This window comes from Stegostoma tigrinum, chromosome 18 (assembly GCF_030684315.1).
Source record: "Stegostoma tigrinum isolate sSteTig4 chromosome 18, sSteTig4.hap1, whole genome shotgun sequence".
In the NCBI taxonomy this organism is placed as follows: Eukaryota; Metazoa; Chordata; class Chondrichthyes; order Orectolobiformes; family Stegostomatidae; genus Stegostoma; species Stegostoma tigrinum.
This window is the reverse complement of record NC_081371.1, coordinates 39231908-39249039: the sequence shown is the minus strand read 5'-3', so window position 1 is coordinate 39249039 and position 17132 is coordinate 39231908. Positions and strand designations below refer to the sequence as shown.

The window sequence follows — 17132 nt, the reverse complement described above, 5'->3', positions numbered from 1 at the left end:
AGAAGTTTTATTTTCTACACAGTAGGAATAAAAGATGTCTCTATTTTCAAGTTGAATTTAGTTCAATACGGATGAATTTATCATGACATTAGTAGCCCCATCTCCAAATTAATTATTTTCTTGTATCTGTGCGAAATTACCCTTAATTATTCCATTTGACAAGAAGTGTTACCCCAGAATAGAAGTTACTTTGAGTACCATGCCAGGTGAGTGTAATTGTATGTATCCTTGGAAGTGTTTCTTGGTGTAACATTCTGATGTTCAAGACAGACAGATAATTTGTCAGCACAGTTAGAAAGCTTGCTGAGTATTGGTTGACAACCAATTGTCAAATATTGGCAGGAGCAATAGGTGCAAGAGTCCAGTTAAATATTTTAAATCTGCAAAGTTGGGTTAATAAAATTTGAGTACGTGTAAATATAACATTTGGGTATTGACCCAACTGTTGGTTGTAGCATGAGTGAGTTGAATATTTGTGGATTTTGCAAACGCATATGTGCTACATTAAAGTATTTGGAATACTGTAATGTGTAAGCATTCCAAGGACTTGCTATCAAGAAATAGTGGATGCACCAAGTCTTACGTTGGCTTGATTTTTGTCGGTCTTGGTTGCTTAAGTTAACGTTTCGGTCCTGGTGAGCCTTCCTCAGAAAGAAACATTAACTCTATTTTTCCCTTCACAGATGCTGCCAGATCTGCTGAGCCTCTCCAGTAATTTTGTTTTTGTTGCTATGATACTTGGTTAAATTTAAGAGCAGTCAATCAGTCATCTACATATTGGAGTTATTACAGTATTTATGCAGTTTGATATAAATCATCCTATAAAGAATCACTTGTGTATCCTCTTTTTAGTTCCTAGAGTAGTTGAGGATACTGTCCTTGTTCTTGAATCATAGAACATTTCAGCACAGTACAGGCCCTTCGGCCCTCAATGTTGTGCCGACCTTTTATATCGACCTGAAGCCCATCTAACCTACACTATTCCATGTACTTCCATATGCTTGTCCAATGATGACTTAAATGTACCTAAAGTTGGCGAATCTGCTAGTCAGTTTATAGTTGCAGGAGTTTGTGTATGTGATTGATTTAATGAAGTGTTTCTTTAATATTTCCTAACTTGGTGTTTATGATTTGGTGAAATTAGTGAAATCTATTTTGAATGACCAGTTTATCCAGGAATGTTCCATTGTCTCACTGTGCATAACTTGCCTTCATCCTTGGGTGGAAAAGGTTACTATTAGGCTGTGTACAATCCAAACTTCTTGTAGTTTTCACATGCCCAGTTCAGGTGTGGTTTTTTTTGAGTTCTTCCTTCCCTGTCGCCAATGAGTCTAGACAAAGATCCCTTTAAAGGCACCCAGAGAGATTGCTCACTCCTGAGTCGCGTACCTACTTCCTTTTCCTCTGAAGAAAAGCTGCAACCACAATGATCAGATCACAAAGTATTGTAGTTTAACACAGCATGTTTCACTGGCATTTTAATGAATAACTTGTTTGTTCTGAGGTTATCCTGTAAATTTGTCCTCCTATACTAATAACAATGTCTCAGGAGTTTCCAAAGACAATCCTAATACATTTCCCCACCTTATGAAGCCAGCTATCACTGTAATGAATCATGGTTCAGTGTGGAAGATGTGTTTCAGCCCATCATGACACTATTGGCTTTTTCAGTGAGCTATTCAACTAATTCCTCTATCCTGCTTTTTCGCCATGGTCCTGCAATTTTTTCCTTTTTTTGTCTTAATTAAAATCCTCCATCCTTGGTTCAATCTCTCCCATAGCCTTTTTCTGTCCTTATCTATCTTCATCTACAGCATCACAACTCTGGGATATGAGCTCATTGTATTTGGGCTCCTAAGCATCTACAATTTTAATTGACACACCATTGGTGGCTGTGCCTTCAGTTGCTGAATCCAAAATTTTGGATACCTTCTATTTTCAACTGTCCTAGGCTTTCCTTCTGAAAACCTTCCTCCTACACTAAATTTTTAGTCATCTGAACTAATATTTCCCAGTTGATTTTGTAATGTACTGTCAACAATGCTACATTAATGTATGTTTTCTCCAATTTTTTAAAAGATTTTTATTACGTCCCTGATTTTAAAAAGTTTGTTTTAATATGTTGCCTTTTTTTGTCACTCACATTGAATGCCTTTCCTCTGACAAAGCAGTTTCTCTTTGCGTTTGGCCTTTTTGAGCCATTTATAATATCAAACATATCTCTATTGAATCAGGTCCTGCTCTGGGGATAATTCCAGCCTGTCCAGTCTCCACATAACTGAAGGTCCTCATCCCATGCACCCATTAAATTTCTTCTGTACTTTTTTATCTAAAACCTCATAATCCTGCCTAAAGTATCATGCAGAGATTTGAACATTGTACCTGGGCTGAGACTACCAGTATTTAATAAAAATTTAGCACTTGCTTGCTCTTTATTTTATATTTTCCTGCAGTTAAAGCCAAGGATCTTGTCTTTTGTAATATTACGCGTTCCAAATTGGTCTTGTCTCTATCCAATTTTTTTATCTACACCTTCACCCAGGTTCTGTAAGGCCTTGCATTTCTTTAAAGCAGTTCATGTAATTATATTGCAATCTAAAGTAGATGGCCTTTTTAAAAACTCATTTATGAGACAAACTATTTCTTAAACTTTGTCAAAAACTTTTTTAGACTGTACCTAGATGTCAAAATTCTTGTGGGGTAGTTTAAGTATTGTTGCAGGTTGCCACATCTGTTTACTTTTTTGTCTGGACCTTTTACTGTTGACTTCTCATTCTGTTCCTTTTTCGTGGAGCATTTTGTAACCCCCACAACTCCCCAATTGGTTTACATTGGCACTCAGAATTCACCCCATCATAACACTCGTCAAGTTCATGCTAATGCTTTGCTCTCACACTATATCTTCTCCCCCACACCCCAAGCTAGATGTCTGCTGGGAAGAGATGTGCTATAGTTATATTAAGCCTGTTCTGCTATTCGGAGAGGTTTTCAGTCATGTGTATCTTAACCCCTTCCACCTGCCTTGACTTATATCTTATATCTTTGTTCAGTGAAACATGGGTGCATACACTCTGATGGACCACATTCCAGCTCATTGGACAATCTTGATCATTATTGTGGGCGTGGCTGGGGGCTAAGCCAAGAGCTGTTGTGGTGCAGTGGTACCATACCTATCTCTGGGCCAGACCACCTGGTTCAAGTCCCAACTGCTTCAGAAATGTCATAACACCGCTGAACAAGTTATTTAAAAAATACCTATAAAGTCTGTAAACAGTTTCTCAGTTGATTCTTTTCCTACCCCATTCTCTAACTACTTCTGTCTCAGAAGTAATATGTATCAAAAAAAGTGATTTCTTAGTATCTTTTATCTCCTTCAGTCATTTTCTCAATTTGCTTATCTTCAGGATGGAAGAATCTGAATTTTCATTTGCTCATAGCCCAGTTTCCTAATGTGGGTTTGATGTGGCTTTGCACCTCCAAAGGTTTTTTTGTTTCTTTTGTCTTGTTAACTAAATTTGAGGAGTTAAGCTGATCCCTAATTATAGCAATATTCAGATCACAACTGCCTTGAACAGTTGACATTTCAACTTTGTCTGGCCTCTTACAGTTCAATTTTGTGAATTTATAAGTCTTCTGAATTATTGTAAAAGGGGTAGGGCCATTTAGGGAATAAGATGGAAATTTACACATGAATGCAGGAGCGTGGCTGAGGTATTAATTGCATACTTCACATCCATCTTTACAACGAGGTAGATGCTGTCCAGGCTATTGTGATGGAAAGAAACTATTAATTTTGAGTCCTCCTTGTGATTAAAATGTGTTAGGTAAAATGTTGGTACTTAGTCGATATGGCACCAGGACCAGACAAAAGGCATCTGAGAATATTGAAGGAAGTGAGACTGGAAATTGTAGGGGCAGTGCCCCTAATATTACAGAGCAGCAGAAAGGATTTTTGTTAGGGAAATCCCCTCAGTTCTGTGTTCCTCCAAATTATCACACTCTGCTTAACTTTTTCAACTTTGAAATGTTTTGTTGACAATACCTCATAGTTCCTGTTAGAGCATTCCATGTCCCCAGAAGCACTTGTTTTATAAAGTCTTTTCTTCTAAATTTTACTTGCTTATCGGAATAGTTAAGCTGACTGTGTCTCTTCGCTGACATCTGAAATAGAGAAAATCATCTTATTTAATATTTGTGTAAATGTTTGTATTATTTCTTATTCCATTCAGTAACGAAACTGAATTGTTTGTTCTTATTCCCTTTCCTGACGAACTTGCTCTGCCCTAATGAATCAAATCATTTGTGTAGATTATAGAGAGAGGGGGAATCTCAGCACTAATCCAAGAGGCATTTTACAGATTCATTCCAAGTTTAGCAATCACACTTTTAGCACCCACTTTGGCAGCTGCTTATCCACCTTCCAAGTTCCTTCCTTCACCAGTAAAGCCATTGGCTGTTTGTGTTTGTAGGGCCATTTTGTACAAGTTGACACAGCAGGTCTGACCAATGAGGTTTCCCACAATGCAAGATTGTATTTCAGAAAGTAACTGACTGTGAAGTGCTTTCAGTATTATGAGCTGAGAGGAAATGGGAGTTCTTTCTAAGCTGAACTTTTTCTTGAATACATTAGAGCCTGTGAATGTTTCAATTTTGATGCTAATCCAGGGCATTGGATACATAGCTTCCTCTTTGAGTTGGAATTTTGGTTTGAGAGGAAGCTTTTTACAATGTTCAGTTTCCCATTTTCTCTGTTTTTTGTTTTGCTGATCTAATCTGGGGAATTTCATTATCTTGTGGGAGATTAAACTGAGAAATGTAACTCTTAACGAATATTCCACAAATGTAACATTTATATTGGTCGTAAAAGTTTCCACAATGTCCAGTTTGAAATATCTGCACAATGCCTAGACTTAGTGATTGAGTTGCCAGTGGCATCACAATTAGAAAATGTTGGCAGAAGTGTAATTTTCTGTGCTGATCCAATTGGAGAAAATGCTGCTAGTACTGTTGACAGATTAACTTGAGTTGATTAAACCACTAAATGGTTTGAAATATTTGTATAATGCTTGAATATAAAATGTTTCCATATCTGCCCTATTTTGAATAAAAGCCACAGTGCTAAAATATTTGAAAGTTGAAATTGGTTGGTTTGTTCAGACTGTAAACTTTGTAGGTTTAGACACCTTTTTTTTCCCCCTTTATTGTCCAATTGAATTTCAACTTTTTCAAGTCTTGTTCCGTACTTGTCCTCTCAGCTTTGAGGGAGTGGCAGGATCAGGTCAAATGTCTTGATTATATTTGTGGCTGAAATTTTTTAGAAACAAAATTTTCAGGCAAGATTTGAAGCCATCTGGTTAATCCCACTACGAAGGGCTGACACTTCAGTGCAATTCTGAGGGAGTTTTGAACCTTCTTTTAGAAGAGACATTAAAAATGATCCTACCTGCATGGGTCAATATATAAAGTTCCATGGCACTGTTTTGAAGAGCAGGGAGTTATCATGCAGGTCTGGCTGATATTAATGGAGGAATAAATAAGACTAGGCATTATTATTTGGCTTCTGCATTCCTTACGGTACAACAGTGAACAAATTCCATTGGCTGGAAAGCATTTTGAGATGTCTGTTAATCATGAACTGTGCTTTAGAAATGCACGCCTGTATAGTGAGAGTAGATGTTCTAACTTTTGTTTAGTTAGGGAAGTTACTGATTCAACCATAAGATTAACACACCCGGCCCAATTTTGAGACTATAACGCAGAATTGTAGCTAGCCGTAGATAAAAATTTTTATTTCCTCATGCAATAAATTTCTATCAGTAGCTCCTATACTTGAGTTTTCAAAAGTGTGTTGATGGAAGAGGCACTTTCTTTTCAGCAAAGCAATCTGGATTGAAGTCCAGCCATAGACTGGCAACAGTAGTCTCCCCTATTAGTTCTTTGAGAATCCAGCGTGAAATATTTGCAAAGCCCATGTCCAGTTATTGTTGCAGCGCAAGACTCCCTGATTTGGCACAGAACTGGCAGTCCACCAGGAAAATCGCACAGAAAATGAAAGCTTCTGTTTCTATAAACTTGTGTAATTATGATCTCAGGATGTTCAAAAGCTGAGGAACTTGAGCTAAGGAAGTTTTTTTTTGCAATGTATTTGCAGTTAATACAAAAAAATGCAACAGCTAATCGAAGTACGATGAATTCCAATTAACAATGATGTGATACTGCGCGACCAGATAATCTTGTGTTTTTGTGCTGTTGATAGAATATTGGTCAGAAAACCTGATTATTCTCATTTGCTTTGGAATAGTGCCATGGGAACATCAGACCTAAGGTGGAGGGAAGGAAATTTTGGTTTAACACCCTATTTGGAAGAGAGCACTTCTAACAGTGCAGTACTTACTGTAGAGTTTTGTTCCTGTCTCAAGCAGCATCCTCATTTTTCTAATCAGAGGTGCAAATACTACTGTTTGAGTCGTCATCACCATGCTAGAGGTGATGAGCCAGTTTACATGTAATTCTTTACAACTGTGATTTAGGTATACATTTGTAAAACAAAAATTGCTCATTGTAAGGAAAACTGATGGAATGACAGTTGCAGAACAGTGAGCTGAATGGCATTCTGTTCTTCCGCTCTATGATCAGAACATTGATAAGTGGTAATATACAAAGTAGTGTGTGTGTTAGGCCAGTTGATGCTCCATTCTATAGAAATAATGGTATACAACCTGCACTGCAATTTTGCTGCTCATCCAAAATGTTTTGGCTCCCTGAGAGTTTTATAGTGTCAATTTTTTCAAATGTATTAATTGAATGCCCATAGCTTTCCTGGGTAGAGCATTCCTGAGAATAGGACCCATAATTCTGGACTCCACCAGAGGAAGACTGTTTCTGATATATCCTTTTTTCTAATCAGAACACCATACGTTCTCCAAGACTTGAATATAGGTCCATTCACCTCTTTCATTGGAGGAATCTATCCCTAATCTAAATCTAGTTCCTTCTCAAAGCACTTTTTCTTAAAAATGAATTATCCCTCAATTTACTTAGTCATCACATCTTGGTAAATTGATTACAGAACTTGGTGATATTAGGAATTGTTTATTTCTTGTGCATGCAGGTAAGCCAGTCTTTTCACTGTGAAGTATAAAACTAACTCCGGGTTACAGATGTCTCCCAAATTTAATGCAAAACATTATAACACATGTTACATTGTGTTCTGTTTTCTCTCATCTTTTCACATTTATTGTCAGTATTTCACCCACGGCCAGCTTTATTTTGCTGGTCATGCAGTTCCTGTACTCCTAGCCTGTCTTGGACGTCTGAGTTAAAACTCGTTAGAACTGATTTAACTTATTCAGTTTATTTCTGAAAATTCCAAGCATCTAATCTTAGTCCCTTCGTTTGCCATAGTATGTCTGCAGCTGCTGATCTGCTCAATTGTGCCCTCACCTCTGCCTTCGCCTTCGTCCTCGATAATGATAATGCTCTCCCTGAAAGTTCTTCTGACACACGCTACCCCATTCCCTTGAATCAAAGGATGCAAACTCAAAAGGAAGTTGAAGACAATTTGTTCTTGTCATCCATGGCTACACCCTAGCTTTTCTCTACTGAAAACTCTATCTCATTAAACTGCTGTCCCCTATCTCCTGTGCCCTGGACTTCAGTAAAAAGTATGAGGACCATGCGGAGCCCCTTGACACTGAAATTGTGACCGTCTGATTAGTTGCTTCTGCCACAGCCTCCGTTTGGGCCAATTTCCTGCAAAGATTCCCACTGCTTTTGCATCTTTCTCTAGTTCGTTTTCTATTGTGCCCTGCTCCCAAAAGAAATCAGTGCCACCTCTGAACTTGTTAATGAGACCAACTGACTTTCTTCAACCCAATAAATTGCCCGCTACCCAACTGGCTCTGGTTTTTCTGTATTAATGGCCTCCCTCTTTGCAAGGATGTTAGATGTTCAAAAACTGCCCATCGCCAACCTCTCTTCCAAAGGTCTTGAACATGTTACTCCAAAATCATGCCATCTTCTAGACATTTAATTAAATCTCTTTAATCCAGTTCTGTCCCTATCGCTTTCAAAACAGTGAGCTGAGTGGCTTCCTGTGCTTCCACTCTATGATCAGAACATTGAAAGAAGTAATTTGGTGTATTGTCTCTACACTCGCACTCCAAAGGAACGTCATGATTTAGTGCTATTCTCTTGCCTTTAACCCATACTTTTGCACTTTGTTTCTCATTAAATAATTAAGTAATACTGTCTTGAATGCTTCAATTGAACCTTCCCTGACTATACCTCCAGGCATTGTATTCCAGACCTAAGCCATCTGTGTGAGACAAATGTTTTCCTTGCATTGCATTTACTTCTGCAAATTACTTTAAATTTGTGTCGTCTTGTTCATGATGTATTTGAGTGAGATCAGTTTCTCTCATCTACTGTCCATTCCCCTAATGATCTTAATCCTCTATGCAATCTTTTAGCCTTCTCGACAAAATCAGATGTAACTTCTTCAATGTGTACTTGTAACTGAAGTTTCTGATTGCTGGAACTGTTCTTGAAAACCTCTTCTATATTCTCGGCAGTGCATTCACATCTTTCCTATAGTGTGGCACCCAGAACTGTTCACGGTACTCTCGGTGAGGTCAAATGGGTGCCTTACATAAGTTAAGCATAACTGCCTTGCATGTGTACTCAGTGCCCTGATTAATAAAGCTTAGGATATTGTATGCTTTATGAACTGTTCTCTCTATTTGTCCTGCCACCTGTACTGAACAAAGCACATATGCACCCAGGTTCTCTGCTCCTGCATCTTCTTTAGAACCCCTTATGTTGTGTTGTCTATCTATGTTCTTTACCAAAATGCTTCACCTTGCACTTCTCCATATTGAACTTTATTTGGCAACTGTCAGCCCACTCCTCTAATTTTTACTGTCCTTTGAAGTCTACGTGGTCATTAGTTTACACTGCTTCGAATTTTGTATTAGCTGCAGAATTTGAAATTGTCCCCTGCGCACCAACATCTAGATCATTTAATATGTTAGGAAAGGTAATGCCCGCAATACTACCCCCCCCCCCCCCCCCCAACTGAGATTACCACCAATCTCTCTCAGGTTGAGGAAACTTTTTATTTTCTTTCAAATCCTTTGACCATTACTTTGTTCCTTAAAAGCTCCAGTGAGTTTGTTAATGTTGGACAAATGTGGTAGTGGCTGCGTTATGATTAGTGTTAGTGTCTGACAGTTACACAATAAATGTCCTTTGGCAGCACATCACAAGATTAACAGTTTTGTTGGTTGCTTGTATTCATGGCTTTTTTATAGCAAAATTATGGTTAGTTTTACTACTCCATGCCTACTTTATTGTCAGTGTTGCTAAACAGATTTAAGCACAATATAATATTTTCGGCATGTAGTGCATTTAACCATGTTCCCGTCTTAGTATCACTTTATAATTTGATCATTGTGAAATCACCAAGTGTATTCGTGTCAAGCAAACTATATATGAATGCTTTTATAGAAAAGGATGTTGATCCCACTGTCCTATAGCTGTGAGCTTTCTTCTAGGTCTTGCCACACTGGCAATCTCTTAACTGGATTGGATTCTTGTATCTTGCATCCACAGATCTCTTCAATCCCTTTAGAAACAGACAAAGTTAACATTGGATGCAACAGCGTTTCATTTGAAACATTACCATTAACGTGAAGGTGCTGGTTTTGGACAGGGTGGACAAAGTCAGAAGTCACATGATACCAGGTTATAGTCCAACAGGTTTATTTGGGATCTCAAGCTTTTGGAGTGCAGCCCCTTCGTCAGTTGCAGTGAGAGAGAAGAGTGCACAGACTGAGTTTATAGGCAGAGAAATCAAGGGCAGATCATACAACTAGTGTGAGTGGATACTCGGAAAATAAGTCTCTGCAAATAACCCAGAGTGTTAGACGGTGAGTAAAGTGTCAACAGCTGAATAACCAGCAAAGAGTTGACCTGTGACCTGATTTAAGTGAGGCAGAGAGATGATAATTGGTGCTGGAGACAAACTAAATGACTGCAATACTATAATAGGTATAGGACTCGCATGCTGAGGGTCTAACCAAAGTAACAAGTAATTCAAAACTGCACAGACAAAGTTAGAGAGGTCCTAACAATTTATCAGTGATGCTGTCAAAACAGGACACCAGGGAAGGTTTTACAGATTCAGCACGGTATGTTGGGGGCCCCTGTAGCACGACATGAACCCAAGATCACAGTTGAGGCTGTCTTCTTGGGTACGGAACTTGGCCCCCAGTCTCTGCTGGGCGATTCTGTGATGTTGTATATCTCAACATCTGCCATGGAAGATGCTTACCGGAAGATCAGGGACTGAATGCCCTTGACTGCTGAAGCGTTCCCCACTGGGAGGGAACAGTCCTGTCTGGCAATTAATGTGTGATGTCTCCATCTGTTGTCGTAGCATTTACTTGGTCTCGCCAGTATACCATGTCTCAGGGCATCCTTGCCTGTAGTGTAGGAGGGAGACCACATTGACCAATTCAAGTGACTTGATCTCTGCCTATAAACTGTTTGTGTGCTCTGCTGCCTCACTGCACTTGACAAAGGGGCTGTGCTCCGCAAGCTTGTGTGGTTTCAAATAACCACCTAGAAACTGATGTCCATTTCAAGCCCACTGACTCCCACAGCTACCTAGAATACACCGCCTCTCACCCACCCTCCTGCAAAAATTCCCTCTCCTATTCCCAATTCCTCTGCCTCCGCCGCATCTGCTCCCAGGATGAGGCATTCCACTCCCGCACATCCCAGATGTCCACATTCTTCAAGGACCACAACTTTCCCCCCGCAGTGGTCGAGAATGCCCTTGACTGCATCTCCCGCAACACATCCCTCACACCCCGCCCCCGCCACAACCGCCCCCAGAGGATCCCCGTCGTTCTCTCATACCACCCCACGAACCTCCGGATACAACGTATCATCCTCCGACACTTGCGCCATCTACAATCCGACCCCACCACCCAAGCAGTTTTTCCATCCCCATCCTTGTCTGCCTTCCGGAGAGACCACTCTCTCTGCGACTCCCTTGTCCACTCCACACTCCCCTCCAACCCCACCACACCCGGCACCTTCCCCTGCAACTGCAGAAAGTGCTACACTTGCCCCCACACCACCTCCCTCACCCCTATCCCAGGCCCCAAGAAGACCTTCCATATCAAGCAGATGTTCACCTGCACATCTGCCAATGTGGTATATTGTATCCATTGCACCCGGTGTGGCTGCCTCTACATTGGGGAAATCAAGCGGAGGCTCGGGGACCGCTTTGCAGAACACCTCCACTCGGTTCGCAACAAACAACTGCACCTCCCAGTCGTGAACCATTTCAACTCCCCCTCCCGTTCCTCAGACAACATGTCCATCGTGGGCCACCTGCAGTGCCACAATGATGCCACCCGAAGGTTGCAAGAACAGCAACTCCTATTCCGCTTGGGAACCCTGCAGCCCAATGGTATCAATGTGGACTTCACAAGCTTCAAAATCTCCCCTTCCCCCACTGCATCCCAAAACCAAGATAACACAGTGTGGAGGTGGATGGATGAACACAGCAGGCCAAGCAGCATTTCAGGAGCACAAAAGCTGACATTTCGGGCCTAGACCCATCATCAGAGAGGGTCTGATAAAGGGCCTAGGCCGTTTGGAATAGATAATAAGGTTAGCTTTTGTGCTTCTGAAATGCTGCTTGGCCTGCTGTGTTCATCCAGCTCCACACTTTATCTTGGATTCTCTAGCATCTGCAGTTCCCATTATCACTGCGTCACAAAACCAGCCCAGCTCATCACCTCCCCCCACTGCATCCCAAAACCAGCCCAGCCTGTCTCTGCTTCCCTAACCTGTTCTTCCTCTCACCCGTCCCTTCCTCCCACCTCAAGCCGCACCTCCATTTCCTACCTACCACCTCATCCCGCCTCCTTGACCTGCCCATCTTCCCTGGACTGACCTATCCCCTCCCTACCTCCTCACCTATACTCTCCTCTTTACCTATCTTGTTTTCTCTCCAACTTCGGTTCACCTCCCCCCCTCTCCCTATTTGTTTCAGTTCTCTCTCCCTCTCCCCTTCTCCCTCTCTGTTGAAGGGTCGAGGCCCGAAACGTCAGCTTTTGTGCTCCTGAGATGCTGCTTGGCCTGCTGTGTTCATCCAGCTCCACACTTTGTTATCGTGGTTTCAAATAAACCTGTTGGACCATAACCTGGTGTCGTGTGACTTCTGACTTCATTCAATATTGAGATCAACAGTCATTTGATGGAATCATTATAACTGCTGTTTGTATTTTAGATTGGACGAGGCGAGGTAGCCAATCCTAGGAAATTGCAGAAAAACTGCAATGTAAAAAAAATTTAGTCATTTAGTTGATGATATTATCAAACTTTTGAAGAAAAGTTTCAACAGGCGGTCGGTCAGATTTTATATAAATGCACCCTGGGAACTGGCAGTATGACGTTTATCTTTATATGTATAAGTGTGTGCAGTTTAAGAACCATATTTAAAATGCTTTAATTCCTGAGCCAGCAGCGTTTCCTTTTGGCTGTTATTGCTATTAATTTTTTTCTCTTTTTTTAGTAAAATTACAGCCGTTTGGAATAGATAATAAGGTAAGTGCCATCCTCCATATGTATATTGTCAATGGAAATATTTCTCTCCACTAAGTGAAATTGTGCATGTGAAAATAAAAATCCACTGTCTCTAGAGAACTTTTCTCATGCCTCTAATCTATAGAAAAAGACAATATATGGCATTAACTAGATTTACAGCTTGATTGCTTTGAGCTCGTGAAGACATTATCTCAATTCAGTTCTTCCTCAAGGAAAATAATATCTGCCACAAAAGGACCCAGCAAATGAGTTGGCTCCTAATTGCAATCTATTATGCACGTTTAATCGGCATGAGTATTTACACTGCTCATTTGCAAAAAACTAAACTAGAAGTACAGAAAAGTTGAAGAAAAAGTTTGTCAAGGAAGAGTACGTCGAATGTTTTACTCTTCCACTTCATGTTTCTTTTCCATAATTCTTTGCACTTGGCTTCTTTGTAATGCTGCTTCAGTTTTTTTTTAAACATTAGTACTTGGACTGGTTGCAAGCTTTTAATGACCAGGTAATTTTTTTTTTCTGAACTGTACTCCATTTTAGATTGAAGAGAAAAGAGTAACTTTGATTATTCTTCATAGACTGCATGATCATCTAGCAAAAATAGCAGGTAAAATAACAAATTGTCTTTGCTTTTGTATAGTTGATTTCTTGGTGTTAGTGATGATTTTGAAATATGATTGTGCTACCAGAACTAATTCAGATGTTGGTTGGGAAATTCAATTATTTAAATCTGGGGAAAAATAAATCTGACATTTGCTTGGGCTCCTTAGAAATGTGGAACCGTACACCCATTCTGATGGTTCACGTGTAAACTGTCAGAGCAAGGCAAACAACGCATTCGTTTCGCAGCAATCAGCTGCCATATTCTGAAATTTAAAGGCTCCAATAGTGTCTTTGGCTGATGTCAAAGGCAGAGTACGTATGCTCAGTGCAGTTTTAGTCTTCAGAGGTGCCAGATGAGGAGGGGGGTGCGTGGGAAGGTGTGGAAGAGGGTAGGGCACCAAGTCTGGATGATGAGGACCAGGTGGTAATATACATGATGCTGTATTTTGCGTAAGGTTAGCGTGTGTTGGAGCCATCGGGTCTGATGGGGAAAGTGGATGTCATGACATTGTTTCAGCTGTGAGGAAGGAGGGAGTGTGTTGGGTCAAGTTGATGGAGCGGAGGAATGAAAAAGGTGATTGGTGTTTTGGGAGGGGAAAGAAAAGGGGATTGGATGTTAGAGAGGCAGCATCTGTGGTACATTTTGCAATCAACAGTAAACATCCTGACTTCTGACATAATGGAGGCAAGATCACTGAAGCGTCTGAACATAGCTGGGTTTAGGACACTACCCTGAGGATCCCTTGCCGAGATGTTCGAGAGCTACTGAGATAATTGACTTATAGCAACCACATTATTTTCCTTTTGTGCTAGGTTTAACTCCAACCAGTGGAGTTTTCCTCCTGGTTCCCAATGACCCTGGTTTTTTTGTTAGGGCTTCTTGATGCTACACTAACATGCTCTTGATGTCATGGGTAGCCACTGTTATTATACCTGGAATTCAGCTGCCCTTTGCACATTTGAATCAAGGCTTTAATGAGGTCAGAGTTGAACAGCCCTGACAGAACCCAAAGGGAACATCAGTGAACAGATTATTGCAAAGGAATTTCCACTTGATAGCACTGTTGGTGACACCTTGAATCATCTTTTAATGATTGAGAGTAGATTGCTAGGATAGTAATTGGCCAGATTGGATTTGTGCTGCCTTCTTTATGTAGGGCCTACCTTGGTCATTTTTCCAACTGTTCCAATAAACAGTTATTTAGTTATTTAAAAGGTTAGGATTTTATGGATGAGCAATCAGCGAAAAGCTTTTCGTATCATGTCTGTTTGCATACTTATCACTTGCAAGAATCAATTTCTGATTTGGTTTTTGGCTAAGTGTCATTATAAAATGAGTATCAAGTTTAGCACCCAGACGCTGCATTTGAGCTTTTGATATTAGTGAATGCAGTAGACAGTTTTGGATTGGCAACCTGTAGTTTTTTTATTATTCATTCATTCATTGGAATTGGGCAACAATGGCTTTTATCAACTCTGTTTAGTTGGCCTTGAGAAGGTGGTGGTGAGCTGCTGCTTTAAACTGCTGCATCATGTGCTGTGGGTTAATTCACGATGCTGTTGGAGAGTAAATTCTATGATTTTTGACCCTGTGACAATGAAGAAATGGTATGTTTCCAAGTCAAGAAGTTGTGGCTTGTGGGGGAACCTGCAGGTGGTGGAGTTCCCGTGTATCTGCTGTCCTTTTCCTTCTAGATGGAAAGGGTCCTGTGTTAGAAAGTGCTGTCAAAAAACCTTCAGTGAATTTCTTCAGTGCATCTTTGTAGGTAATACACACTTGTGACTCAAGCTTCAGTGTTGGAGTGTGGATGTGGGCCAACTAAGCAGGCTCCTTTGTCGTGGATGATGCCAAGCTGCTTGATTATTGGAACTGCAACATCCAGACCATTGGGTAGTATTTCATCCCATACCTGACTTGTGCTTTCTTGATGATAGACAGGCTTTGGGAAGTGAAGAGGTGAGTTGTGTGCCACAATATTCCTAGCCTTTGACCTGCTCGTGTAGCCACACTGTTTGTGGGGAGTCGTTATTTTTGGCCAATGGTAGCCCCAATGATGTTTATAGTGGGAGATTCAGTAATGGTAATACCTTTGAATGTCAGGGGGCAGTGGTTAGATTTCCTTTAGAGGAGAAGGTCATTGCTTGGCCTTTGTGTGGTACGCATATTATTTGCCAAATGTCAGTCTAAACCTGGATATTGTCTAGATCTTGTTGCATCTGAATTTTGGACTGATTCAGTATTTGAGGAATTGTGAATACTGCTGAACATTGTGCAGTCATGAACATCCTCACTTCTGGTCTTATGAGGGAGTGAAGGTCATTGAAGCAGGTGAAGACAGTTGGACCTAGGACACCCCCTGAGGAGCTCCTGCAGAGATGTCTTGGACCTGAGATGGCTGACCTCCACTTAACACAACTGTGTTCCTATGTGCCAGGTATGACTTCAACCAGTGGAGAGTTTTTCCCCGAAACCCAGTTATTCCAGTTTTGCTAGGGCTCCTTGATGCCACTGTCTCTAATGCAGCCTTGACGTCATGAGCTGTCACTCTCGTCACCTTTTGGAATTCCGATCTTTTGCCCATGTTTGAACTGAGCCTGTAATGAGGTCAGGACCTGTCTGGTGCAGGTGGAACCCAAACTAGGCGTGAGTGAGCAAGTGCTGCTTAATAACCCTGGCATCTTCTATTATCTTACTGGTGATCAAGATTATACTGATGGTGCGGTAATTGGCTGGATTGGATTTGATCTGCTTTTTGTGTACAGGACATAATGTGGGCAATTTCCACTTTCAGTTAGGTGCCTATACTGGAAGAGTTTGGCTAGGAGAGCACCAAGTTCTGGAGCTCAAATATTCAGTGCTATTGCCAGGATGTTGTCAGGCCCCATAGCCTTTGCGGTATCCAGTGCCTCCAACCATTTCTTGATATCACGTGGAATGAATCAAATTAGCTGAAGATTATTTGAGTGACAGCTACACTCTAGCAATTGAATGAATCAGTCTGAATTCATGAGGAAGAACAGAAGAACGTCAACTGTCATATGAAGGTATAATTTAAAATGTCAAAAGAAAATGAATTCATTCATGTTTTCTTATTTAAAATGTCTACAAATTTGAAATGAAGACAAACTCGTGACATTAAAACATGTCAGCATCATAAGTATTACATCTTGTCATTGCAAAACACATTTGCTTTTTCCCACTCATTTTAAATTTCTCTTGCAGTTGCTAAAGAAGGGTTTATACTGACCTGATTTATATTCCTAATGAGTTTTTCCCTAATTCCAGGAGACTACGATTGTGGAGATCATGTCCATTATAAAAACAGAAGTCTGTCTGTCCAAGATGCTGCTGAATATGTAACTGTAAGTTGTATCAGGCTTATCATTTCCTTGCACTTTCATTTTATTACATAAATTGATTGAGCAAGTTCTCTGCTTTAAAATATTTGTCCTTCTACAGCTGAGGTAAGCATAAACGCCACAGTAGTGGAAGAACAGTACTGAAACAGCTTCTGCCAAATGTATCAGAGATAATGGGAACTGCAGATGCTGGAGAATCCAAGATAACAAAGTGTGGAGCTGGATGAACACAGCAGGCCGAGCAGCAGCACCTCTCTGAAGGGTCTAGGCCCAAAGTGTCAGCTTTTGTGCTCCTGAGATGCTGCTTGGCCTGCTGTGTTCATCCAGTCCACGCTTTGTTATCTCTGCCAAATGTATGTTTGACCTTTGCATACTGCATGGCCCCAGTAGTTCTGAGAATTTTTTGCTTGGATTGAAGGTTTTGAGCTGTAGGGAGAGGCTGAATAGGCTGGGACTTCTTTCCCCTTGTGTTAGAGAATGAAAGTTGACCTTTGTAGAGGCTTACAGAATCATGAGGGGCATAGATAGGGTTAATAGCTAAGGTCTTT

At 40.7% G+C, this 17132-nt stretch overlaps 1 protein-coding gene across 1 annotated transcript in view; it reads left to right on the top strand.

Annotated features, from left to right (window-relative positions):
• Positions 1 to 17132, top strand: part of lemd3 (LEM domain containing 3) — a 50022-nt gene that overhangs the window by 12327 nt on the left and 20563 nt on the right. The window contains exons 2-4 of the mRNA XM_048548938.2: positions 12593 to 12624; positions 13162 to 13228; positions 16511 to 16587. Of these exons, the coding sequence (XP_048404895.1) occupies positions 12593 to 12624; positions 13162 to 13228; positions 16511 to 16587 (176 nt within the window). The remainder of the gene's footprint in view (positions 1 to 12592; positions 12625 to 13161; positions 13229 to 16510; positions 16588 to 17132) is intronic.